Source organism: Bidens hawaiensis, unplaced genomic scaffold (genome assembly GCF_021521415.1).
Source record: "Bidens hawaiensis isolate Kalapana, Puna unplaced genomic scaffold, B.hawaiensis_p1.1 tig00000512_1, whole genome shotgun sequence".
NCBI lineage: Eukaryota > Viridiplantae > Streptophyta > Magnoliopsida > Asterales > Asteraceae > Bidens > Bidens hawaiensis.
This window is the reverse complement of record NW_027491033.1, coordinates 503,747-530,017: the sequence shown is the minus strand read 5'-3', so window position 1 is coordinate 530,017 and position 26,271 is coordinate 503,747. Positions and strand designations below refer to the sequence as shown.

The window sequence follows — 26,271 nt, the reverse complement described above, 5'->3', positions numbered from 1 at the left end:
TAGCGACTAGTTGTTGATTAATAGCGGTTTTTGCAACATTAATTTGCTATAGCAGACTAACAGTATTATCTTACTTATCTGTAGGTGATTATGAGACTACATATATGTATGCAGTTTTCATAAAGAGATAAATGTCCAAATTTAGTAAATGAAGCCTGTTTTCTTATTGTTATATAATCAACCAAGAACATTATTTTTTTGGTTTTCATAAGCAAGTGGCATGCACATTTGATAATCTTTTTAGGTTTTTGTTATATTAACATTTAACACATGAGTCTTACATATATGCACTTATGCAGGTTGTACAGTTGTTTTCTTGTCTGGATAAAATAAGCTACATTGAGTGGGCTCAAGATTCTGAATACATCCTATGTGGACTTTACAAGAAGCCCATGATACAAGCATGGTCATTAGCACAACCTGAATGGACATGCAAAATTGATGAAGGTCCAGCAGGGATTGCTTATGCGAGGTGGAGCCCCGACAGTCGCCACATACTCACCACATCAGAGTTCCAGTTACGGTTAACTGTTTGGTCACTTTTAAATACAGCATGTATACATGTGCAATGGCCAAAACATGCTTCTAAAGGGGTGTCTTTCACTAAAGATGGGAGTTTTGCTGCAATATCCACGAGGCGTGATTGCAAAGATTACGTGAATCTGATATCTTGCCAATCATGGGAAATTATGGGTGTTTTTGCTGTTGATACGTTAGATCTTGCTGATGTTGAATGGTCTCCAGATGATACTGCAATTGTTATATGGGATTCGCCTCTTGAATATAAGGTTTGCTGTTATAGTCTTCTGTTTTCTAATAACTTGTTAGTTAATAGTAGAAGGTGACAGTTTTAATCTTTTACTTATGGTCAATTCGGGTCAACAGAGTAAATATAAAAGAAAAGCTGATATAAAAGGAAATGGTTAAAACGTGTAGGAAGTTGCCCAAATTGTCTTTTAATACATAGAACCACGCGCGTCACATTGTCCTAATAAATTGGATTTTTGTAAATATTATGGGTGAGAAAATAACCGAATTAACCGAATCAAACAATTTTGGCATACACATTGATCTTTTCAATATTTGGGAAATATATGACAAGCATATATCTTTTAAAAGTTTATATAACAATAATATTGTAAATCTTATGTCTAGGATGATGATTTCGAACTCGCATACACTTGTTAGTTTACTTATAATCTTTGAAGGATTTCATAAATTGAATACCAATTATTAGAAACCGATATAACTTCAAAATTTTGGTGAACCAGTATACCTTAACTGGCCTTTGAAAACCAATAATCGATAACCTATTTAACCGAAACAATGGTTATGATATTTTAAGTGTTTGACTGTTCGTTGTGGTTCAATTTGAAGCAATAACTGAACCGAATTGACCCATCTTCTAGTTTTTAACCATAATAACAAATCAAAAAACATAGTATTCAAGAAAAGTCTAGTTCCGAACTGACTTGTCATCTTCTCTCATTTTTTAAAACTACTATATGCCTCTAATTACTCTTATAAACTGTATGGTTTTGTTTTGATTACATTTATCCGCCATATTGCATATAGGTTCTGATATACTCGATAGATGGGCGGTGCTTATCAAAATATCAAGCATATGAAAGTGGATTGGGTGTAAAAAGTGTATCTTGGTCCCCTAATGGCCAGTCTTTAGCAGTTGGTAGCTATGATCAAATGCTAAGAGTTCTAAATCACTTAACCTGGAAAGTGTTTGCAGAGTTTATGCATCTATCAACTCTGAGAGCTCCTTGTTCTGCTGCTGTTTTCAAGGTACATAACTATTTGGGTTGGACTGAAACTGGTTATCTTGTGGACTGTAATTGTTATTAATATCTTGTTATGATTTATGCTAAAGTAATCGAATTTGGATTGTAAATTTGTAATCTTTTGATGAATCCAAAAGGCCTAAATAGAAAATGTTTCCATTTTGTGGATTGTGAGACGAGCAAATACATTCCGCAATAAGTTATGATTTCTGGAGTTAACTAATTTTTATTCTTGGTATTTCAGGAGGTTGACGAGCCCATACAACTTGATATGTCTGAATTGTCTTTAACAGATGACTTTACACAACAAAATTCTGGTGAATATTTTCAATACACTTGTTCTGTCTACTTTATATTAATTTTTGTAAGTAATGTGTTTGTTATCATTATCAAAACAGTAGCTTTACAACAGTACCCCAAATCTTTAAATTAAATGATTTACAAGGTTGTGTACATTAAAAATACACTTTTGGTGGCTTTCAACCTGTTACCCTTTAAAGGTAAAACACAACCCGGATTGACCCATTTCTGAGTAAATGGGTGTAAGTTTCCACCCCAAACATTGTGGGGGTTTGCCTAATTTAATATCATGTTACGGTGTTTTTCACTATAATTGGTCTTGTAATGATTCCTGGTTATTTATTGTTTACATTTTGTTGTTGCAGAATATGGTCCACCATTCATAGATGTAAGATATGATATTATGGAATTGCCCATCACTTTGCCTTTTCAAAAGCCTCCTGCGGATAAGCCAAACCCTAAGCAAGGAATCGGTAAGCTTGATTTATTGCTCATGTTAATGTTTATAAAAGCATTTGAAAAATTAGAAAACAGTAAATGCAGTCATTAAATAGATTTTATGTGGAATGTCTATGTAATTCATATAATAGACTGCTTGTGTAAAGTAGGAACATTAAGTGGACAATTTTTGTCAAATTGATAGGCTAAACTATGAGCCTGATCAAATGCAATCTGAAATATGTTTGTATATATATAAGTAGCAATGTAGACTCCTGTGTGAGTTGATTTCGGATTTGGTTTATCTCTAATAGGCTAAACACATAAAATAAAATAAAAACTAGATGAAAGGAACGCAAGTCATATGGGTTAAAACCGACTAGAAAACCTAAAGCCCAAAACATCTGGACCGGTATTTTGGTATGGACCGCATATGAAAATAATTATAAAAATATTTCACACTCGATTACCTGATCCCATACCTGTTTACTTGCTTTATGAGACTAAAATGTATTAATATATTAATTACTCTTAGAAAATACAATGAATATTATTTTGATTTTGAAGTTGCTGGAAAAGTGGAATTGTTAAAAATATATAGAATTGTTAGAAGTGTGGTAGTGTATTATATTAAAAGTCGGCTTTTGGGTGAATTTAAGATCGTGTTTCAGGTAATGGGAATCCCAATAGATAACTTTATAACCACATAATCATATTTGATACGCTAATGATTTGTAAGAAATTTAAACAAATTTCTTACACCTCTTGAAAATATGCATGTATATGTTCTTCATGTTGGACTTTCAACCTGCATTCTAACTTCATTTTACCAAAATTGCAGGCATCATATCATGGAGCAAAGACAGCCAATACATATGCACCCGCAACGACAGCATGCCAACTGTTTTATGGATTTGGGACATGAACCTTCTTGAACTCGCTGCCATTTTGATCCAGAAAGACCCTATTCGCGCCGCAGCATGGGACCCAACATGCACTAGACTAGTTTTGTGCACCGGGACCTCACACGTGTACATGTGGACCCCATCTGGTGCTTACTGTGTAAACGTTCCACTACCGCAGTTTTCAGTGATGGATCTAAAGTGGGATTTTAATGGCAGCTGTCTTCTTCTCAAGGATAAAGATTTGTTTTGTTGTGCTGCGGTTCCTTTGCTACCTGATGACTCTAACACTGACTATAGCTCGGATGATTGAGGCGGTTTTTTAAGAGGTTAGAGTAGTTTGTATATGTAAGATTTATGTAATTTCTTGGTGTAGATGCCGATAAATTGTTCAGACATCGTGCTTTATAGACGTGGATGGTCTTGTGCATTGTGAGATGTTACATTTATGTTTGATGATGATTTTATGATGTTTTGTTGTTTAATAGTTAAAATTGAAGAACATAGATGTTTTGTGGGTTCTAACGTTGGATGTTTTGTGTTTAAAATCGAGTAGTTTTGTGATCGAGACAGGGTTGATCAAATTTTGCACTCCAAACATCCTTTTTTGTGTGTATGAAATCGATTTTAGTTAAATAGATTTCCGTTGTATACGTAACAAAGCAAGTGTCGTATCAAATAAAAGAGAGATGCTTCTAGGATATGTAATGGAATGAGTAAACCCGAAACTTAAAATATCGAAGGGATGTAATAAGACGGGTATTCTAGTCAAGCTAATCTCGCTTCTTGAGATTATTAACATATGAGTGTTGGATTTTGGTCATTTAAAAGTTAATTCATTGGCCAGCAATATTCAATGCTATCAATATAACCAATGACAATCCTAACTTTCACTTTCGTTGTCATTGACAATCCCAGTAGCATAAGCAATATCTTATATTTATATTATTTTGACTCAATTTCACTCACAAATGTTGATAATAAACTAAATGGGGAGTCGTGCAAAGCATAATAGAGTATTAATCAAATAAAAATTGAGTGTAAATTTATGATAATTATGCTACTATAATTGTTCTTAACAACAAAAGCGTAATTACTTGGGATCGTCGGTGGCCAAACTGTTAGCATGTATTATTATAGGCCAATTGGATGTAGTTTGGATAATTAAATCCCAACTTTATTGCAACATAAAAAAAAACAATATGAAATACTTCCCGATTTAACCCAACATCATGGAATGAACTTAAGATAATATTCAAACCAGGGATGAGCTCGGTATCATACCATTATCGATCTCGAATTTCTCAAAAATTTGGTATTGGTTTGGTTCGGTACCATAAGCAGAAAATTGGTAAATGACATACTGATCCCGAAACCTCAAATAGTTGGTATCGAATCAGCACCAACGGTACCTGTTTCGATACCGTACCCGATACCATTTGCCCATCCCTTATCCTGACGACAATATTGATATATTTTGAGAAATGAGTCATTGCATCGAACGTATATGTGTTTATTGATAATATGAACACTCTTATTTAGTATAGTTTTGTTCAACTTCATCACTAATAGAATGGGTAATGGCAGAGATTTTGAAAAATCATCTAGTGATGAAAACAATGTAAGAAGAACTAACAAAAGTTGTAGGACCAAACAACATTGTGGAAGAATCTCATCTTTCAAAACTAGAATATCTAGATGCAACGATTAAGGAAACACTTAGGTTACATCCGGTGGTCCCTTTTCCTAGTCTCGCGGTCCCCAAGTCAGGCATGCGTGGTAGGTGGGTTTACAATTCCAGAGGGTTGTACTGTTTTTCTAAATGTATGGTCGATCTAACGAGATCCACAATATTGGGATAACCCCTTTGAATTTCATCATGTGAGGTTCTTGAATAAGGATGGTACAAAAAATGTGATTATAAGGGAAACAACTTGAAGTTCTTTCCATTTGGTAGTGGGAAAAGATTGTGTGCAGGTTTACATTTGGTCGAGAAAATGTTCATGTATGTATTGGCTTCACTCTTGCACTCCTTTAACTGGTGCTTACCGCACTGTGAAGAGCACGATCTTTCTGAAAATGTTGGGATTACACTCAAGAAACTAAAACCACTCATTGCTATACCATCTCAAAGAATGCTCGATGTTAGCCTCTATATGTAATCATGTAGGACTTGTCCAAATGGTCAAGATGGTGCCAAGATAACAAAAGTTTCATGGACTTTTGTAAGTTTTACATTGAAGTTTCATGTGTTATTAGAATAATCATGTATGTTTAATGTGTTTGTTTCATTCATAAGTAGACCTTTGTAACGTGCATGACTATTGGATAAACTTTTTCATGTTTTACTTTTTGTTGTTTAAATTATTCATCAATGTTAATGAAGTTTGGACAACTTTACAAAATAGTAACAAAATTTCATTATCGTATCAATTAAGTTACTCTAACATTTTTTCTAAATTTTGTCACCGACAAAAACCAGATATTATATAATTAAGCATTGTTGACCGCCTCACTCTCTACACAATCCACCATGACATTTCTTGACGTAAAACTAGTTTCCAACATTACCCTTATATATGAGTTGACTAGCTTTTAAACCCGTGTATTACACGGGATTTGTAAAATAATAAAGATAAAAAGATTCATTATCTGAAGGAATGAACAAAATTATAATTAAAAGGAAGATAAATATATAGTACAAACAATAAGAAGTATAAAATCTCAAATTTACAAATTCGATTTCTTTTATATACAACATTTGCAAAAAATGTTTTGAACAATTACCCGTGGATAACTATGATAATGAGATGAGAGATTAAAAAATTATAAGAGAAATTATAACCTATTTCTCAAAATTGTTTTGTCCCATGACTCATGGATAGGTAGGATAAATAAAATGAGAAATTAGAGAAATAAAAATTAAATTATAACCTATTTGGCAAAATTATTTTGACCCATGACCAATTGATAGTTAGGATGAATGAGATGAAAGATTAGAGAATTAGAAAGAAAATTATAACCCATTTGCTAATATGGTTTGCTCCATAACCCATGGATATGTATGATGAATGAGAAGAGAGATTAAACCAAGAATGAATATAGGATTGCCACATCATCCTTATTATTTTCTTTTATTAGTATAGTTAGATTAGATTAGATGTGTGCATGGATATGTTGACCAACTAGGATGTATGTATCTCGTTTCATGGTAACTGTATGCTTTGCTCCCATAATATTATAGTTTAACTCCCAATGGTCGTTATCAGGAACCTAAGTAAAAAAAAAGCAACAACACAAAGCGTAACACATGTAATAGAAGTATAAAAAATAGTATAAAAATTTATAATAATGATAAAAGTAAATAGCTTAACCAAACAAACTAACATAAATAAATTAAATACAACGTAAAAGATATATTTTTATAAAGTAATTAGATGAGTAAATAATTAATAAAGTTTAAAAAAATCTATAGAATAAAAGTGACGGTACAATTTACACGAATAACCCTAAACGTATAAAAAACAATAATACCCTTAAATTAACAGAAATATCTAACATCAGTTAGTTAAATGAACAAGAAATCAAAAAACTTATCAAATAAAAGATAACGAGTAAAAGTCAAAAACTTTGACTCGGTCCATAATTTGGGTAAACATTAATAACAAAAGCTTTATTTTACTTGTGGCCTAGTGGTAGAAATTTAGGAGGCTTGAGTTTTTCAGTGGAAAATAAAGATTGATCCACATTTACTTGTGTCATTTTCAATTGATTATAACAATAAATAATTTGAGCTAGACCTTGTATGTCAACTTGAATTCCAAGCCCACCCAGGTTTTCGTCCCTTTGTGTGATAACATAATGGATGTCAAGTGGTATCCGATGATATGGTTTCCCGAGAAACGCCCAAGCCAATTTCTGAAGCTAGAGTGGGCCCGATTAAGACAACATAGTCTGGCTGTAGTGAAGCGACAAGATTCTCAAAATCGGGGAGTACGATGGCATAACACATAAGAAAGTCGCCGATCGAAAAAACAATACATATAATTCCCAAAATCTAAACATGACCAATAGTGAAAGGACCAACCTTGCAATACAAACAAAACCATAAACCCTAAAAACCCATTAAACATAAACACCCGCGTCATCTCATTTGAAGTCGGTAGCCACCTCTCCACTCTGCTTCTAGGGTTTATCAATTTCATTCACAACAACAACAAAGCCTAAATTAGCTCACTATAATAGTATAATCCACTGTTAATCAGCTTACAATGGCGACATCAATTGCCGCACAGTTACAAGCAATTAGGTCAATTGTTACAGCTGACGCAGATCCTATCAAACGGCCGTTTACTCGTCCGTCAATCCTGTTCGATGCGAAGGAAGCAGCTGATATTGACATCGATGCTCTGTTTAACCTCGCTCTGTCAGGTATTGGTTAACGGTTAATATTCGTGTAATTAGTATGTTGCTTGTGTATTTATTATTTAGTTGTGTTGATTTGATACTGAAGGTTATGTAGCTAGTAATTGAAGTTTATGATAAGTTAGATTATATGTTCTGTTTTAGATGTTGTAGCCTGTAGGATACTGTGATTACTAAGCATGAGTTGATTAAGTTAATTTAGTGTAATTTAAGTTTTAACTGAAGATATGCAATTTATCTCAACATTTTAGAATGTAGAACTTGTAACTTTTTATATTAGTTTGTTGAATTTATGCTTTTGATTGATACTTGTATGAATAGCATGCTGCTCGCTTCCAAAATGATACCGCATTTTGTGTGTTTTGGTGCTGAAATTGGTTTATTTTGATTGAGAAGTTGATATGTATATTGTTGTGTTGATTTGATAATTGATACTAAAGGTTATGTAGCTAGTAGTTGAAGTTTATGATAAGTTAGGTTATATGTTCTGTTTTAGATGTTGTAGGATGCTGTAATAACTTAAAAGCATGAGTTGATTAAGCTAAATTTAGTGTAGTTTAGGTGTCACATACTCACATGAAGACCTGCAGTTTTTTTCAACATTGTAGAATGTAGAACTTGTAACCTTTTATATAGCTTGTTGAATTCATGCTTTTGATTGATACTCATACAAATAGCATGCTGCTTGCTTCCAAAATGATACCAAGCTTTGTGTTTATCGTGCTGAAATTGGTTTATTTTGATTGAAAAGTTGATATGTATATTGCTGTGTTGATTTGATACTAAAGGTTATGTAGCTAGTAGTTGAAGTTTATGATAGTTTAGATTATATGTTTTGTTTTAGATGTTGTTGGATACTGTAATCACTTAACAGCATGAGTTGATTAAGCTAAATTTAGTGTAATTTAGGTTTTAACTGAAGATATGCAATTTATCTCAACATTTTAGAATGTAGAACTTGTAACTTTTTTTAGTTAGCTTGTTAAATTCATGCTTTTGATTGATACCCGTGTAAATAGCATGCTGCTCGCTTCCAAAATGATACCGCACTTTGTGTTTTTGGTGCTGAAATTGGTTTATTTTGATTGGAAAGTTGATATGTAATTATGTATATTGTTGTGTTGATTTGATACTTAAGGTTATGTAGCTAGTAATTGAAGTTTTTGATAGTTTAGATTATATGTTCTGTTTTAGATGTTGTAGGATACTGTAATTATTTAACAGCATGAGTCGAATAAGTTAAATTTAATGTAATATAGGTGTTAAATGAAGGCATGCAATTTATCTCAACATTTTTAGAATGTAGAACTTGTAACTTTTTATTTTGCTTGTTGAATTCATGCTTTTGATTGATACTCGTATAAATAGCATGCTGCCCGCTTCCAAAATGATACTGCACTTTGTGTCTTTGGGGCTGAAATTGTTTTATTTTGGTTGGAAAGCTGGTATGTATATTGTTGTGTTAATTTGATACTGAAGGTTATGTAGCTAGTAGTTGAAGTTTTTGATAGTTTAGATTGTATGTTTTGTTTTAGATGTTGCAGGATATCGTGATTACTTAAATGCATGAGTTGAATAAGCTAAATTTAGTGGAATTTAGGTTTCAACTGAAGATATGCAATTCATCTCAGCAATTTTTTAATTAAATTTTTAGGTTTTTGGATCAGCTGTTGATGTGGATTGTTTTAGTTATTATGATCAAACATTGGTTGGATAAAGTGCCTGAAATACTGATTAATGCCAATCATAGACTAGTATGTATTAAAGCATGCTTTTAAATTGTTTTTTTACTGTTACTGCCTTACTGGTAACTTTTGGTTTGAGACACTCTAAAGATTGTTGTTGAACTATAGAGTATAACAATGCATTTGTCAGACTAACTGGTTTTTTGTTCAGTCATTGATGAAAATTAACTTTTTTTTGTTCGTCAGTAAAGCATAAGCTCAAATAAATGATGGATAACTTTTACTTTGTCTGTCATTAAAGCATATTAAAGCAAAAGAACAAATAAATGATGGATATATGTGCAGATCAATATGATGTTGTAGCTGAAGTTTTCACTTGATGTAATTCAGTCTATCAGGAATTTTTATGTTGAGAAATTAAGAATAACTGGATAAATGTTTGTTATACCAGAAGATTCAGTGTTTTGCCAATTTGAATGATTTGAGTCTTGGTTTGTCAGGGTTAGAAGCTCTTGTTAGCCAAGATGAACGATTTGGGAACTACAAGAATGATGTGTTTGCACATAAGAGTAAAGACTTGGATAGAGAGCTGATGGGCATTGAAGAGAATAACCAAATTAATGCTTCAGTTAGTTCTTATTTGCGGTTGCTTTCAGGATATTTTCTGTTACCTTCTGCTCTGCGGACACTCGAATATCTAATTCGTAGATACAAGTATGTATTTTAATCTATAATTCACACTTGACCTTTTTATGTTCTTCTCATTTTGAATATTTAGGTTTCTTGTATGTTACAGTTTGTATGCCAACATGTCTCTCTATTCACATGTTTATATATTTTCTACAGGATCTATGTTTACAATGCAGAGGATATGATTTTGTGTGCTTTACCTTATCATGATACGCATGTCTTTGTTCGTATTGTGCAACTTATTGACACACGGTGAGAAACGGGATTCTTCTTTCTCTACTCTCTATTAGAGGTGGCAAATGGGTTATTTTTAGTTTTATTTTTTGTTTTACGGGTCTAACAGGCTGCAAGTTTCTGATAGTGTACTTTTATTGCAAAAAATAACCTAATTTAGAAGATTATATTTTTATTAAATTTATGTTTTGTGAAAAAATATACATTTTTGACAAATTTTGTATTTGGGACAACCCATTTGGCTACTTATATTTATTATGTTGTCTTGTCTTTTTGGAAATTTGTTATCGTATTTGAGTGTTTATATCATGATTTATTTTGGTATCTAGACATGGTAAATGGGCGTTTCTTGAGGGTGTTAAGACATCTGGTGCACCACCTCCCAGGAAGGTCATTGTGCAGCAGTGCGTGCGCGATATGGGGGTTTTAGAAGCTTTATGCAACTATGTAAGTTTGCTAATGTATGTTTACATGATAACGAGGAATAATTTTTGAAATCTTTCATATTACTTTTTTTAGGCGTTACCATCCAAGAAGGTTCAACCGTCAAGGCCTGTGATAAGCTTCTGTACTGCTGTTGTTACAGAAGTTCTGGGCTCATTTCCAGTTATTGGTTCTGAAGTTGTAAAGAGAATTCTTCTGTATGTGGATTCCAGCTTTCGAAGTCATTCAAAAGGAAGTACAGATCACAAGGTGGAACACTTTTGGGAGTCCTAGGCATTTTACTATAAATGTTATATTGTACTGATGACTTTGATTATTTATTTGTCAGGCTGGGGCTTTGATGATTGTTGGTATGCTAGCTAACAGATCATCATTGTCTTCTAATCTTATTAAAACCTTGCTTCGCTCCATTGCTGACGTGGCACGCAAGGATGCAAAAAAACATTCTACTGACTTGCAGCTGTTTCAAGAGTCATTCATGGCCTTGGCCATTGTTGTACAGGTATCCTTGCATGCGACTAAACTGCAAATGAATGAAATATGTATTTTAAAGTAATCTGATATTGCATATCTGGTGGAGATATTAGTATTTAGTAATTAGTATTTAAGATCGAGGGCAAATGAACCAAGTTTCACAATTGTCTCACTGAAGTTACTAATGTTTTCTAAGAGGTTAAACCACTCAAGTTTTTATTTTGTAAAAAAGTTGGTGATTTTTTGTTTTAAAATAAATGATAAGCAACATTTATTATTGGTTACATATGCTGACATGCCATGCCAATTGGGTATGATGGTTGATTTGGCGTGTCAGTTAATTGTTAGGTTACCTTTTTTTTATTTTACAACTCTGAAACATGATTGAGATCTTAGTGATGAACAATGGTGAAACTTGATTATTGTTGGTGACATTTGTTCTAAAACCTGTCTGACAAGAATGCTATAACGTGTTGTTAACATGACAGTCTCAATCGGTGGAATTGCTCCCTAAAAAAGTTGTGGATGTCTTGAAAGAAATACGGTAGGCCACATAGCTGGTTCTTTTTTCTTCTTTTTAGTTCTTTATGTCTATAATTTACGAGCTGGGTTTTGTTTCTTTGATTAAGGGACCTTTCTGTGGCTCTTTCTGGGTTGACCAAGGAGTTCAATGTTGATAAGTTTCTGGCAGTCCTTTTGGAGTCACTCATGGAATATAGTTTTGATGATGACATGTGTCATCAAGTCCTTCTTTCTGTGATCAAAACTGTTTCTGTAAATGCTCTAGTTGGTCGTCTAGTCTCAAAAACTGTTTCTATCTCTATGAAGTTATTTAAGAAAGGGGCTGAAACATCACCTTCATCTGAACAAGGTTGGTTCACAAGTTTCAATTGCAATTTGATATTTTTTTTTGTGGTCTAGCTTAGATGCTTAAGCTTACTAAGATCATGTTTAGAGTTGGCAATATGGGTGGGGCTGGCAGGTTGGATGATGTGTCAAATCGATCATATTTTCTAAGTGTCAAAACGGTCCAGTTTGGTTAGGGGTGACTGAAATTACTTTTTGTCCACTTTTTGCATAACCATATGTCTACATGATGTTTTATATGATGAAAGATTGCATTATTTTGATTATGCTTTAATTATTTTGTGTGAAATGACTTTTGAGGTTTTATGCACCAAGTATACACCCGTGCCACTTATAAATTGGTTGATCTCTTTATTTCTAGCTGCCTTTTTTTGTGATGTTAGACCCTTAATAAGTACCTCATCAAAGTTGCCACCTCTACATAAGTTGCATTATTTCAAATTTGGCTGTATATATCTTCTCATTTTTATTTTTTTGAATAAGTAGCACAAAGCAAGGTGAAACAAATTGTGGTCTGCATTAAGGATCATTATTCATTGGAATTACGTGAAGCTGTTCAAAGTTTTCAAGAGGTATGTAGTTTTGCCGTATACTTTTCCAGTTGTGTTTTTTGTCAAATTTTTATATTTAGATTTTAATTTTGAATCCAATGTCTTGTCTACTTCTTCCTTATAGGAAACTGAAGTGAAATCCAAGAAAGGTAACTCTTCATATGAGATGCTCTGTAAGATATTAGATAGTGGCTTGGACTCATCATCTGCAGCATCTGATTCAAAGATTTGGTTTGCTCTTGAACATCCAAAGGTATTTTCTGTTTGACTATTTAATATTCACGAAGTTGACTATTTTATCGCTTTATCTAAAAGTTTTTTTCTCAAACGGGCCAATTTAAAACATCTATTTAAGATTGAATTGATTTCATCTAAAAATTTTGATTTTTAAAGTAATAGTACAGTTATGAGTTTTCTGATTTTGTAATTTTAAATGCCTATGTCTAGTTTATTTTGAGTTGTATGGCATACTATATTATACCACATCTCAAATTCAAGGTATGGTTTATCTGCATACAGTTTTCTGATATTTTGTTATGTTGATATGATGTCACAGGCTAGGGTTCGGAGAGATGCTGTTATGAGTTTAGATGCAGATTCAAGCCTTGGAGATAAGTCGGTTAATTCACAGGTGATATGCTATTATTTGGAAGCAAGTTATTATCAGATTTTAGATTAATTGTTTTTTCAACATTATAGCTCGACAATGCATGTGCTAATGTTTGATATTTTCCCAATATTCCTATTATTTTTTTTACAGAAACTTCAAACTGTAAATGATGCGCTATTGAGGCGACTTTATGATGATGATTTAAGTGTGGTTCAGGCAGTGTTGAGTATGAGCAGATTGTCTGAATTCATTAACCATTCAGATCTTTTAGATGGCCTCCAGAAGGTGCTTAAAAGATGCACCAATATAGTAATTTCAAGTAAGTTTCTTCTAGCTCATCTGATATCTTTTGATGTTTAGCTATACATGTGTTTGATAGTTAGAGTGATTAGACATAGAAATAGGCTATACATTTTGCAAACATTTATTGGAGCACATTGGTGTGAGTGTAACCATTCATTTTTGAATTGCTACAGAGGGATCAGATAATGAAAATTTAGCTGCTGATGTGGCCGTGTCATGTATTAAGCATGTAACTGAAAGCTTCTCAGGCCAAGAAGGATATGAGAAAGAGCTCACTGCAATGATATTTCCTCTAATTTTAATTATGCCAAAGGTCCTTGTGGGATCTGCTTTGTTAAATAACATTTTATTTTGTATATGTTTTTACTACATACTAAGCAGCATTTGTTTTGTATCAAATATCAGTGTCAGAGAATAAATTTGGAGGCTTTAAACGTATCAAGAGAGTTAAAATGGCCTCTCTACCAAGGACTTACCATCCCCAGCTCTGGGCAGGCAAGTTTATATCTTTCTTTACTTGTAGTTTCTTTTACAGTTATTTGTTGCATGCCAAAATTGACGTATATTAATTTTGTTGTGTTTAATTTGTTCAGAAATTGTCGCTTAAAAGTATTTTGGATGTTAATATGAGTAATATCAATGTCATGGCTGAATATTTCTTGGCCAACTTTGATGAATGTGTACGGTGGATTGTTGGACACTGCTATGATTTGGAATATTCCAAGACATTATTTTTTTATATTTTGTTGCAATCACTGACGAAACCACTGAAAGGTAAGCTGTCTGTACTGGTTTTTCATATCTAGGATGCTATGTCTACATTGATTTTTTTAGTTTATTTTCATATCCACTGTCCCAATATGCTAAAACATGAAAGTTATTGAAAACTGTGTTATATATTTGGTTGTTTTCATATTTTGCCATTAACGCTCTACTAGTTTCCAAATGGTGTTGAATTTAATTAAGATAAAACAAAAAAGACACAAAAAATTATACTCCATTTGCATGTTTAGATTACTAAATGGCAATTAACATCTTTTAAGAAAAGAAGCAGCAGCACTGCTTTTGTATACTAATAAAGAACAACACCATTGTTGCAAACCAAGTAAAGCTCATACCTTTTTTCAGTAACTTGCTTGCTAAAACCTACTTCATTTTCTCTTTCCATTTTGCTTCAGATTTCGGTCAGTTTTCTGCATTGTATGAATCTTGTTTTTCCGTTATTGTAAAAGAGTGGGACAAGTTAGAGGCAGCTGGATTTGCAACTTCTTCAGAAGAGGTATTCTACTAACAATTTGGTTACTTGAATGTTTAATGAAACTCTGAAGAGGCTTCTGCATATTTTTTGAGTAGCACTTCAATTCTTTGTTTTTAAACTAACTAGTTTTACTGTTTTTACAGTCAATTAAAACAATGTTGGAAGTTGATTGCATAGGATTCCTTGAGAACATGCATGACATGAACTTTGAGGAGTTGAATTCCGAGATATTAATATGCGTATTCTGGAGGTTATTGGATGCCTTCATTGCAGTGTCTTGTGAGGATGTCTTAAAGGTTAGATTCTTTTTTGGTTATTAAAGATGACAATTTTGACTCATTACTTTTGAGTCGGTCAGATTCATGTTATGTTTTGACTTTTTTTGTCAAGAAGGTAAAATGAAAAAAATAACTACTGGGGAGTAGCCAGGAAATGGGTCAAAAGTGTCGAAAGTTTCCCAATGTGTATTTTTAAAAGAATGAACTTATAAGTTGTTACTTTCAAAAGAGTGACTTACTTTTTAAATAATATTTTGACACCATTTTTTACACTAATTATTTGGGAAAAAAAATGCAACCTTTGGATAGCGTGTTTTGGGTCAACTCAACCAGATGTCCAGATCTAACATGCTTAAACTCATACCAAACTTCGTTCCTGTGGCCCTAAGCAATCTGCCCATTTTGCCGCATCTACTAGGTGCCATCAGTTGTGATATTTTGCATTTTTCTAAAACTTCAACTCTTGCAGGACGGCAACCAAAAGCGGGAAGTTATTCTTCAAAATCTTTTTTCGTTTTTTGCTTCTCATTCAAAGGTTATATTCAAGGAACATCTTCATCAGCTTGTTTCAAAACAGAAGAGTTCTCCAGCTCGATTTTTGTCTTCACTTTTCACGGATGAAGGTGGGTCAACATTTTGACTTTTTGTGGATTACTTAATGTTTATATGTCATCTCTATCACTGATGACCTAGATGTTAGCTAGTTCGCTTTTCTGGTTTACAGTCAGGTTGATTGTTTGATTTTTAAGTTTTTTTTACACCTTATATTTTTTTATCATTTTTTTTGCTGCTACAAAAGAGTTAAAGTGAAAGCATTTAGCATTATTGAACCTTAAGGACAGTAAAAGAGCTATATTTTTTCTTGTTCATCATTTTGTTATTAAATGGATTTTTATGAGTTGTATATTATTGCAGGTGTTGCAGTTGCTGTCCAAAAAGAGAGTCTACACTCATTTGCATTTGTTTGTTCTCAGTTAGATGAAGAAATCCGTTTAAGAAATGCAATAGATGAGAGCTTACTTCTTCAACTACCTGCTGAGTTTCCTTCCATTCTTGTTCCATTATCTAGCGACGATCAGGTAGAATTATGTCGCAACTCAAAAATGTCACTTCACGTTATTTAGCTAAAAACGGAACGACCATAGTATGACCACATGCGATTTGATGACTTTAATTTTTTTTATAAACTTTTTTTTCCTAATGTTTTTTCAGGAAACACGGGCAGCCGCCATGGGCTGCATTGAAGGACTTCTTATGTTATGGCCACATGCTAGTTTATCTGGAGGAAAAAATGGTATTTTGTTCTTTTTAACTCAAATCTGATTAACTAATGTTATTTTTTTTGTCATAAAGTATTTTTGTTGCTTTGCTTCAGGGAGAAGTGCAGTTTGGAGTCATTTTCTTGGAGAAATTTTGGCAATGATGGTTCAACACAAAAAGCTTATTGTGTCAGACATTGATTTTCTTGCTGAGTTCTTTACAACATTGTTAAGCTCTTCTTATCATGGGCTGCTGGTGCCAAAGAGTGTTGGAGAGAGGTATTTTCTCTAATGGTATCTTGCTAGCATTTTAAAGTTTGTAATTGATCTAAGTCTGTATTGTTTTAAACTTAATACAGATTTGATAGGCCTACAAAAGACAGCATAATGAAATTTATCTTGGGCTCTGCACTATCATTGTGTCCATATGGAATGGTAATTTTGTTAAGTGTTCTTTAATCAACTATAGCCGCATCAAGTTCTATCCACTTTGGATTTCTTTGTATTTACTTTTCATATGGTTAACAAACTGGCAGCTGAAAATAATCTCTTTGCTCAAAGGATTGGGAAACCAAATTATGCAAGTTAAAGAAGTTAATACATTGTTAAATGATCTGTTAGAAAGACGCAAGACTTCTCAAAAGTCGTTGTCAATGATACAAGCTAAAATCCTGTGTCTTCTGCTGGAGGTAATTTGCTATTAAGAAATTTTATGATTATGCTTTTAGAATCTCTCATAATTTTTAATAAACAACTTTTTTACCCTTGTTTTTCTAGTGCTGTATGAAGCATACGTCAGCAACAATTGGACATTCTGTTGACTCATACATTTTGAAGTCACTTCAGGTAGCAATTGTAGTGCATTTACTTATTAAGTTAGCAACACTTTATTTGAATCACATTCACATTTTTCTTTCTTTTTTATTATTATGGCAGGTTGATCGTGCATATTCTGAAGATGCATCCATTATACAGCCATGTGCAACTGTTCTAAGATGCCTTAATAATTCTTTGTATGGAGCTTTCAAGCCTGAAACACAGGTAAATTTTTATGTTGGATGCTTGGCATGAAATTTTAACTTTGACTAGTTTTAGTCATCATCATCATCATCGTACTCAGTATATCCCACCAATAGCAATGCTATGGTAAGGTCTGAGGAGGGTAAGATGTAGACAGCCTTACCTCTATCCCATAGGGATAGAGAGGCTGCTTCCGGTGAGACCCCCGGCTCGATAGTAGTTTTGCATCAAGCCTTGGACATAAGGCACATAGCACTCAATCATCAGGGACACCGGCTGATTGGTGCATGTGCCCTTGTCTTTCGGCTATCAACGCCACCACATGATGCCTGATTAACCTTCCGCCACCTTTAACGTTATTTTCACGAGATTGGTAAAATAACGTCAAAATTAGTGCAATTTTACTTTTGCCCACCCGAGGGTTCACACATATATACTTTATATATACTAGTTTTAGTCAAATCACAATAAGTGAATATTTTGGCATACTAAATCTTATGCTAATCTACTAGCATTTCAACTGATCTGCAGGAACTTCTATTTCAAGAACTCGTGTGTCTGTTTCGGAGCTGTAATGGTGAAATTCAGAATGCTGCTAGAGTGGCCTTGTTGCAGATAAAGGTTTGGTTCTTTATTTTTATTCACCTTTTTTCTATGGAATTGAATATTCCGGAAGTATGTTCTAAAGGTCAACCCTGTGTTTTGTTGATTAAGTGTGCGTATAAATGCTAAAATTGCTTACCTGATAGAACTACAGTTTTCTAGGTTAGAAATAAGCGCTGACAACAACAAATATGTGATGCTTGATTGCAGGTTTCTAGCTTGACGATACATCGGATGCTTGATTTTGTCTTGGAAAAAGGAGCTTCTTTAACTGATACGGCACATGGAAAGAAGAAATTGAAAACCACTACCCATCTAAATTCTAAACTACACAATGACGTGGGCCGCTGCAGCAAGCTCTTATTTATGAGTTCTCTACTTGATAATTTGCTCCTAAAGAAAGACATAGAGAACAGGTTTGATTGTAGTGGTGTACATTTTTTAGAATTTCTAATCGTAGACTAACAACTGCTTGTATTATATGGCGTTTCTTCTTCATATTTCGTGCTTATTTTTGATAAAGTGCACCTTATTAATGACAGGAGGACACTTGTAAAACCACTTTTTAAGCTTCTTAACATAGTTTTTATGGACAAAGATTGGATACGTGAAGCTGTTAAGCAGGATGAAGAACATGCAGAAACTTCTTCTGATAACTCTCAAAGTACAGCCACCACAATATGTTACGTTCAGCAAAATCTACTGTCAGTTCTTGAGGATATTACAAATTCCCTTGTTGTCAATGACAGAGCACAGGTCATAAATTTTTTTATTTTTTTGTAGAAGTATTATAACCAGTTGATATGTATTTCATGTCTAGTAAACGTGTAATGCCATGTTTCTACTGCAGGATGGAATTGTTGGGAGTTTTGACATAAAGCTATTGGTTAGTTGTGTTCGGTCTACAGATGATGCAGCCACACGTAATCATGTATTTTCATTGTTAACAGCAATTGCAAAGATAATGCCAGACAGAATTTTGGATCACATACTTGATATTCTTACTGTCATTGGCAAATCAGCTGTAACACAGGTATACTGTTCTTTTTTGGCACCCTGCATTTATATTTTATATCAAATATTTTCATCTAGAACCCAATGTTTTACATTTTCTCATGCAAGTTTATTTTTCAGTGGGACAGCCACACGAAGAAAGTATTTGAAGACCTCATATCTGCTATTGTGCCTTGTTGGCTATCCAAGACTGAAAATCAAGAGGAATTGTTGCAGGTACTTGATAATATTATGCTTAAAATATTTTTAGGTTCTGTACCATAATCATACTTTCTTCATGAATTTAACTTGACACGTCTTTCTTTCAGGTTTTACTGAATATATTGCCGGATGTTGCTCAGCATAGGAGACTTTCAATAGTTGAGCCCCTTTTGAGGTACTTATGATCGGTTTTCATGTTACACTCATCTAAATTTAGTTCAGTTTGTTAATTTGTTCAACTAAACCTACACAGTATGATTACATGTTAATGCGAATTAATTTAGCTTGTTCATCTTATCTATAACAGGACTCTAGGGGAGAGCAGCAGCTTAGCTTCATTGCTTTTTCTCCTTTTTCGGTCATTGGCTTCAAAACATGATAACACATTAGAGAATTTATCTACTGTCATACGTTCACAGTGGGAGTACACTTTTGCCATACAAGTTTCAGGGCAGTATTCATGCATGATATGGCTTCCTTCACTTGTATTGATGCTTCAGAAGATAGAAATGGAAGCATGGGACCCACAACTTGTTGTACAACTCTTAGTTGCAATGCAGTTCATCAGTGACAAATTACAAGATCCTGAAATCGCGTTCAAGCTTAAGTCTGGTGGAGATATCAATAGCATTCAGGTCTGAACTTCTAAAATTTCTGGTACCCATTTTGATTCTTATCCAACCCACCCTACCTGCATGTTTTAATTATTATTTTTATTTAACATCTGCAGGAAACATGTGGGGCCCTTATGAAGCATGTTGCAACATACTTGCAACTAGTTGGGTCTAAGAGAAAGGATCTTGGTGTTCCAGATTCAGTTGGAAAAGAACTAAAGGAGCTCATGCATGCTGTCTTGACATCTGTCAGAAAGGGTCTTCTACCTTCTACTTACTTCAATGTCATCATCACATTGTTATGTCATCCAGACCTAAATTTGAGAAAAAAGGTAAGAATTTTCTCTAATTATAACAAATTTGCGTTCTCATCTTAAAAATTGACTCATGTATTTGGTTTTTAACAGGCTCTCGGGCTTTTATGTGACATGGCAAAAGAGTGCAGCACGTTAACGCAGAAGCATAATAAAAGGGTATTTAGTTCAAGCATAAGAAGCTCATGGCTTCGTTTTGATGAAGTTACATCACAACACTTTGAGAAAATGTGTCTCGAAGTTTTAAAAGTAGTTGATGACGGTGCAGATTCTTCAAAACATAGTTTCTTGAGGCTATCAGCAGTGTCTACCCTTGAAGTTTTAGTGACAGTTTTTCCTTCTAGTGACTCTGTCTTCAACACATGTCTAGCAACAGTTATTAAGCATATACATTCTGATGACCTGGCAGTCTCTTCCGGATGTTTCCGAACTGTTGGTGCGTTAATTAACGTGCTCGGGCCTAGGGCTTTACCTGAGCTTCCTAGCATCATGGATAATGTTTTTAAGAGGTGTCATGCTGTTGCAAGTTCAGAATCTCAAGACAGCAAAGATGTTGATTTGACCGGGTCAACTTCTGAAGATTCTCTCTTCATGTCCGTTCTTGTTACTGTTGAAGCGGTTATAGATAAACTTGGTGCCTTCTTGAACCCGTATCTTGGTCAAATTTTGGAACTTTTGATTTTGCGTCCACAATATGCAAATGGCTCAAGCTCAAAGTTGAAGTTAAAAGCTGATGCTATTCGGAAGCTTGTAACAGAAAAAGTTCCTGTAAGTTCAACTCTTACACATATTTTGACGTGGTTTTGTATTATTGTAACACCCCAACCCGGAACAGGCTAACGTGTTACTATTACAGATATCAAATCAACGCCACAATCCAAATACAACAAAAATTAATGCAACCTACGTCATATTATTAAACAAAATGAATTAACTTTAAGAAGCTTGAACTTCATTTTTTTATCTCTCATCACTAAATTCCCAGAATCCCGGATTACCTGAAAACAAAATAAGAAAAACAAAACAAGAAAACACGGCTGAGCCAAAAATTGCCCAGTAACGGAAAGAACAATAGTATAGGTAAGGACAGACGTAAGAGAATAAATATACGAACTTCAATTCAAACTCGAAACCAACCCTTTATACCTAAACATATACTTAATAAAATTCGGATGTATGATCCGACACTTGGCCAGAACATGGTCAAACGCATGCGGAAATATATCAGAACTATAACAAAAACACCCAGAGCCAGAAACATATAACTTGTAACATATAATGTGTGACGAGTAACATATAACGTGTAACATTTAACTGAACTATAATTTAATGCGAAACATGATCCGATACACGATCGGGACGTAATCTGAATATACTCAAATTTAATCAAATGCATATACACATATCAAAACGGACCAGAAATATAGCGAAACAAAATATAATTACTAAAATACACGACGATGATGTTAAAATAAATAGGTCGTGTAATACGGAAGCACCCAGAGCCTAAACAGAGGGGTACACAACTAGCTAGTCCATGCACCAAGGAGACGGTGTGGGTGGCGTGCACACATTGTTCCATCTCAAACAGAAGTCAGGAGTCAGGAGTCAGGAGCTAAGATCGATCTATACGCCTCTAAGTGGCCGAGGTACTACATGAGTACTTTCAGAGACGCCGTGAACTTTGATTACGCACTGTCACGATAAGTGCCATGTCAGGAGTTAGGAGTCGGAGCTAAGATCGATCTATACGCCTCCAAGTGGCCCTAATACTTCAAAAGTACTAGTTAGAGACGCCGTGAACTTGATTACGCACTGTCACGATAAGTGCCATGTCGTTGACGCCCCAACGACAAGTCAGAAATGCTCGGGTAACAGAGTACTAAAACTAAAAACATATAACTAAAATATATTATATAAAATAACTGAACTCAAAATATAACCGACACGTAACGAAAATCCGTACTACAAAGTAACGGAATAGATTCAATACTATTAGTAAACGAGAACAAAAGCCGCACTACGAAGTAACGGAATATAATTAATACTATTAGAGAAAGAAACCAGAAACCGTACTACCAAGTAACAGAATATAATTAATACTAAGAGTAACAAAAACAGAAACCGTACTATGAAGTAACAAGAAACAGAATCCGTACCTTATCAGCGAATAGCAAAAACTGTAAGAAGACTTAAACTTGATTAAATGTCGTGTGATCCTACAATAATGTTATAATTTAGAGTTTGCTTTGGTATTCATGATTATGTTTTGGTATTGATGCACTATTTAAATTAATTATTTTACCAATTATTAACAGCTTATATTATACAATGATTTAATTTATTATTTGAACAACCTTCTGATCGAGTTTCAAAGTTTATGGCTAATAATACCAATATAGAGTTTTATCCAATCTATAAATAAATTGACAACAAAAGCTTATGTTCAGAACGTTGAGAATAATAACATGTTTGATATAAAGTTTAACTATTTAATATAAAACTTTTATTTTCGATGATCAGGCTGTAGGAATAATTTTATAGAAATTAGCTACAGTGGACTAAACTCCATTTGTTTGTTTTGTTTTGAAAACATCACACGAACTCCCTAAAAACATAAACTATTTGTTTCCGTTTATTGGATCAGTTGTTCAAACAGAAACAAAACTTCAAGCATGCATCGATCTTGGGTTACCTTCAATGGTGGCTACGGCGGCGGCGTGACAACAGTTAATGGAATATGAACAAAAGACGGAACGGCGAGGAGTCCTCGATTCCGGCAGCAGTATCGCTTAATCAGAGAGCTTCGGCGGCTAGCTTCGGCTTCGGCGAATAGGGCGGCTTTCTTCAAACAACCAACCGCGCTGGTGGTGGTTTCTGGCAACAAAGATAGCAGTGGCAGCGGTTGTCGGCTACTAGTAGCGTCGGCGCGAACTCGCGTAGCGGTGGCTGCGGTGCCAGCGGTTTCTCCAGCGAGTTGCAGGGCGGCGGCGGTGGTGTATACGGCAGAGAGATACAGAGATTTAAGGTATTGTTATGCTGGAGTCTTATCGCGTTTGTGTAAATATATATTAAACGAGTTATAAGCGTGATCAAATTCCTAAATAAGTTAGTTGTTTGTTGCTCAAGTTTTCGCTGGAATGTTACAAGTTGTAAACTTGCTCAAACTCAAATTCTTAAATTTCATATTTTATTCAAAACACTCATCCGTTGATGTTATTATTATTATTATTAATTATACCATTTACAGTTTAAAATAATATTTATATTAAAATTATGGTTATTTAAAATTATGGTTATTCGTTTGTTATCTAATACAAAAGTTTGGGTTATTATAATTATAGTGTCAAAACGAGTTATTATAGCGTGTCAAGTTTGATCTCACAATTTTTTTATTTCAACAATAATGTAATTATCTTATAAAATATATTTAGGATGTTTTATGCGTTAGGTTGATCTGAATAATTTTTGTGTCCCATATTTTTTATTAAAATTGAGGGCAGGCTGAATAGAAAGGCTCCGCCCTTTTTTTATTATGAAGTTTCAGCAAATTTGGGGATTCGAATTTGGGGATTCGAGCTTATCAATTACTTTTCAAATGTTGGGTGATTTCATCACTAAAATGGACCGATCATCGGTATCTGCTAATTATAAAAATATATTTAACACGTGCTTGCTTGCTCTTGATATTCGCCGTAAACACCCTGCTTCAGTCAAGTGTATTACTGCCGTTGAGACAGATGTTATTAATGCAATGGTGGCTCTTACAGCCAAACTCACAGAAAACATGTTTAAGCCTCTTTTCATTCAGTGTGTTGAGTGGTCAGAGTATGTGGACCAAAATGATGATTCAGGACTCGCTAATATTGACCGTGCAATATCTTTTTTTGGTTTAGTACAGAAGCTTATCAGTAGCCACAGGTGAGTTAAAATAATGTTTTTTTATCTCTATTAAGTAATATAAGGGCTGTTTAAAATGTTCACGGCTCGCTCGCTTAAAGTCGTTCGAAATTGGTTCATATGTAGTTGAGCCAAGACGAGCTAGCTTTGTAATCGAGCTGAGCCTGGGTCATGGTAAGCTCGGCTTGTTTGTTTGCTTGTGAGGCTCGTTTTAGCTGGCTTGTTTGCTCGTTTGAATTAAAGTTCAAATTAATATATATAAATTATAGCCCTTGAAGTGTAAACTGATTCTAATTATCTAATATTAAAAATTTCAAATTATATTGTTTTAAAGTTTGGCATTATGTATATGTTAAGAATATTATATTTACAGCTCTAACTAAAATGGATGGAAAATGGCATTTTTTAAAAAGGTAATTAACTATCAAAATTTTATTCTGATTGGTATAAACCTTTTTTTCCGTTTAAAATGCTACAATTTTCTTTTTTTTTTTGACTAATTATATAAAAAAGTTTCAATGTCGTGAGATTTGTGGGTTTTGGCTCAACTTAACAAGACCAACCCGTTTTTACTCGTACCAACAGTACACATGATTCAGACCCCATACCCATTTTTCTTTTCTTTTTAAATTTTGACACCTAAATTGAATGATATTTACTCAACTTATCGTTTTCTGTAATTTTACAGATTTTTGTTCGTTCCATACTTTAAATACATCATCAACGGATTGGTCCGTCATCTGACCGATGATGTTGCAAGACCCGGTCCCACAAGAAAGAAGAAAGCAAAACTTACCGACCCGGATTTATACAAAACCCAAGAAGCTTCTAGTTTGTCTGTTGGAAAGTGGCACCTGAGAGCCTTAGTTTTATCCTCTTTACACAAGTGTTTTCTTTACGACACTGAAAACCGCGAGTTTCTTGACTCCTCAAATTTCCAAGTAAGTATATTACTCTTCTACTTTGACCAGTCAACTCAATTTGATCATACTTTTTTTGACAATATTTTATTGTGCAGGTGTTGTTGAAACCTATCATCTCACAACTTGTTATCGATCCACCAACCAATCTTGAACACTATCCAGATGTACCTTCAGTTAACGAAGTTGATGACGTGTTGGTTTCTTGTGTTGGTCAAATGGCGGTTACTTGTGCCAGTGATCTTCTTTGGAAGCCACTTAATCATGAGGTTAGTCTTGAGTTTTGACTCTGTTTGCACTTGTTTCTTAGTCTGCATTTTTCAACTTTTTTAAACTTGTTCGTGTTTTTGAAATTTGTTTTAACAGGTTTTGATCCAAACACGAAGTGAGAAGGTACGGACGCGAATACTAGGGTTAAAGATAGTTAAGTTTTTGGTGGAGAATTTGAGAGAAGAGTACTTGGTGTTGTTACCCGAAACCATACCGTTCCTTGGTGAATTGCTGGAAGACGTGGAACCGAATGTTAAATTGTTTGCTCAAGAAATTTTGAAGGTAATGGAAACCTTGAGTGGAGAAAGCCTTCGCCAGTATTTGTAACATCTTAATATTTAAACATTCTGCATCAACTCGGTTGTAGTATTTTAGGTTAAGTTTTGGTGTTGTGGTAATGTTTTTGATCCTAAATTTTGCAAATTACAAGCATTTTTGATGTCTTGTCTGGATTCTGTTAATGTTTTGCTAAGCCCCACATTCACCAGTTTATAGATAATTTTCTATCTTCAAACTTAAGTAAAACTAAGTATGATTATAACGATCTTTTCGACTGAGATTACTATTGGTAACAAAGTTGAAAGCTGGGATTGTTAGAAGAGATCTGTATTAGCTGATAGTTTAAATTACTAAAATCCAATTTTCTTATTATTTCTATTAAAAATCCAATATTTCTATTATTTCATGTTGATATGCATGTCCATTGTTCTGGAATGTTTAGCCGTGGTTTTTACCAAAAGCGTGGCTAAAAAGAAGTCCCATGTTATTTGACACGGTTTTGTAGCTTTAAACGCGTTTTTATACACAACATATTTCTATGGGTTTGAAGAAAATTTTTTAGACGACGTTTTGGGTGGTAACCGTGTCAAAAAAATAAAACTCAACCCCATCTAAAGCCTGTTTT

General features: G+C 34.0%; 3 protein-coding genes across 3 annotated transcripts in view; 2 read left to right on the top strand and 1 right to left on the bottom strand.

The window, feature by feature from the left end:
* The window catches only part of LOC143633302 (glutamate dehydrogenase 2-like), a 168,375-nt gene that overhangs the window by 134,612 nt on the left and 7,492 nt on the right, over positions 1 to 26,271 (bottom strand). The gene's annotated exons all lie outside the window — the stretch shown is intronic.
* On the top strand, positions 292 to 3,832 carry LOC143633229 (uncharacterized). The gene is made up of 5 exons (XM_077101573.1): positions 292 to 788; positions 1,576 to 1,797; positions 2,038 to 2,110; positions 2,459 to 2,566; positions 3,373 to 3,832. Exons 1-5 carry the CDS (start codon positions 294 to 296, stop codon positions 3,744 to 3,746), a joined length of 1,272 nt encoding a protein of 423 aa, XP_076957688.1. The 5' UTR covers positions 292 to 293; the 3' UTR covers positions 3,747 to 3,832.
* Positions 7,506 to 25,977, top strand: LOC143633220 (uncharacterized protein At3g06530-like). The gene is made up of 38 exons (XM_077101567.1): positions 7,506 to 7,864; positions 10,044 to 10,257; positions 10,390 to 10,485; positions 10,797 to 10,914; positions 10,987 to 11,160; positions 11,240 to 11,413; positions 11,874 to 11,929; positions 12,015 to 12,256; positions 12,739 to 12,824; positions 12,928 to 13,056; positions 13,360 to 13,434; positions 13,564 to 13,732; positions 13,890 to 14,029; positions 14,122 to 14,211; positions 14,310 to 14,490; positions 14,895 to 14,995; positions 15,118 to 15,270; positions 15,722 to 15,875; positions 16,168 to 16,331; positions 16,465 to 16,546; positions 16,628 to 16,790; positions 16,871 to 16,946; positions 17,048 to 17,200; positions 17,289 to 17,357; positions 17,448 to 17,552; positions 18,063 to 18,152; positions 18,345 to 18,550; positions 18,677 to 18,890; positions 18,985 to 19,167; positions 19,269 to 19,364; positions 19,457 to 19,524; positions 19,657 to 19,984; positions 20,080 to 20,295; positions 20,371 to 21,049; positions 23,790 to 24,198; positions 24,866 to 25,118; positions 25,196 to 25,366; positions 25,464 to 25,977. Exons 1-38 carry the CDS (start codon positions 7,705 to 7,707, stop codon positions 25,692 to 25,694), a joined length of 6,468 nt encoding a protein of 2,155 aa, XP_076957682.1. The 5' UTR covers positions 7,506 to 7,704; the 3' UTR covers positions 25,695 to 25,977.

Coding starts and splice junctions, on each gene's coding strand:
- LOC143633220 (XM_077101567.1), top strand. CDS start 7,705: ATGGCGACATCAATTGCCGCACAGTTACAAGCAATTAGGTCAATTGTT. Junction 10,915..10,986: donor TAGAAGCTTTATGCAACTAT/GTAAGTTTGCTA, acceptor TACTTTTTTTAG/GCGTTACCATCCAAGAAGGT. Junction 13,057..13,359: donor TTGCTCTTGAACATCCAAAG/GTATTTTCTGTT, acceptor ATGATGTCACAG/GCTAGGGTTCGGAGAGATGC.
- LOC143633229 (XM_077101573.1), top strand. CDS start 294: ATGCAGGTTGTACAGTTGTTTTCTTGTCTGGATAAAATAAGCTACATT. Junction 1,798..2,037: donor GTTCTGCTGCTGTTTTCAAG/GTACATAACTAT, acceptor TTGGTATTTCAG/GAGGTTGACGAGCCCATACA. Junction 2,567..3,372: donor AAACCCTAAGCAAGGAATCG/GTAAGCTTGATT, acceptor CCAAAATTGCAG/GCATCATATCATGGAGCAAA.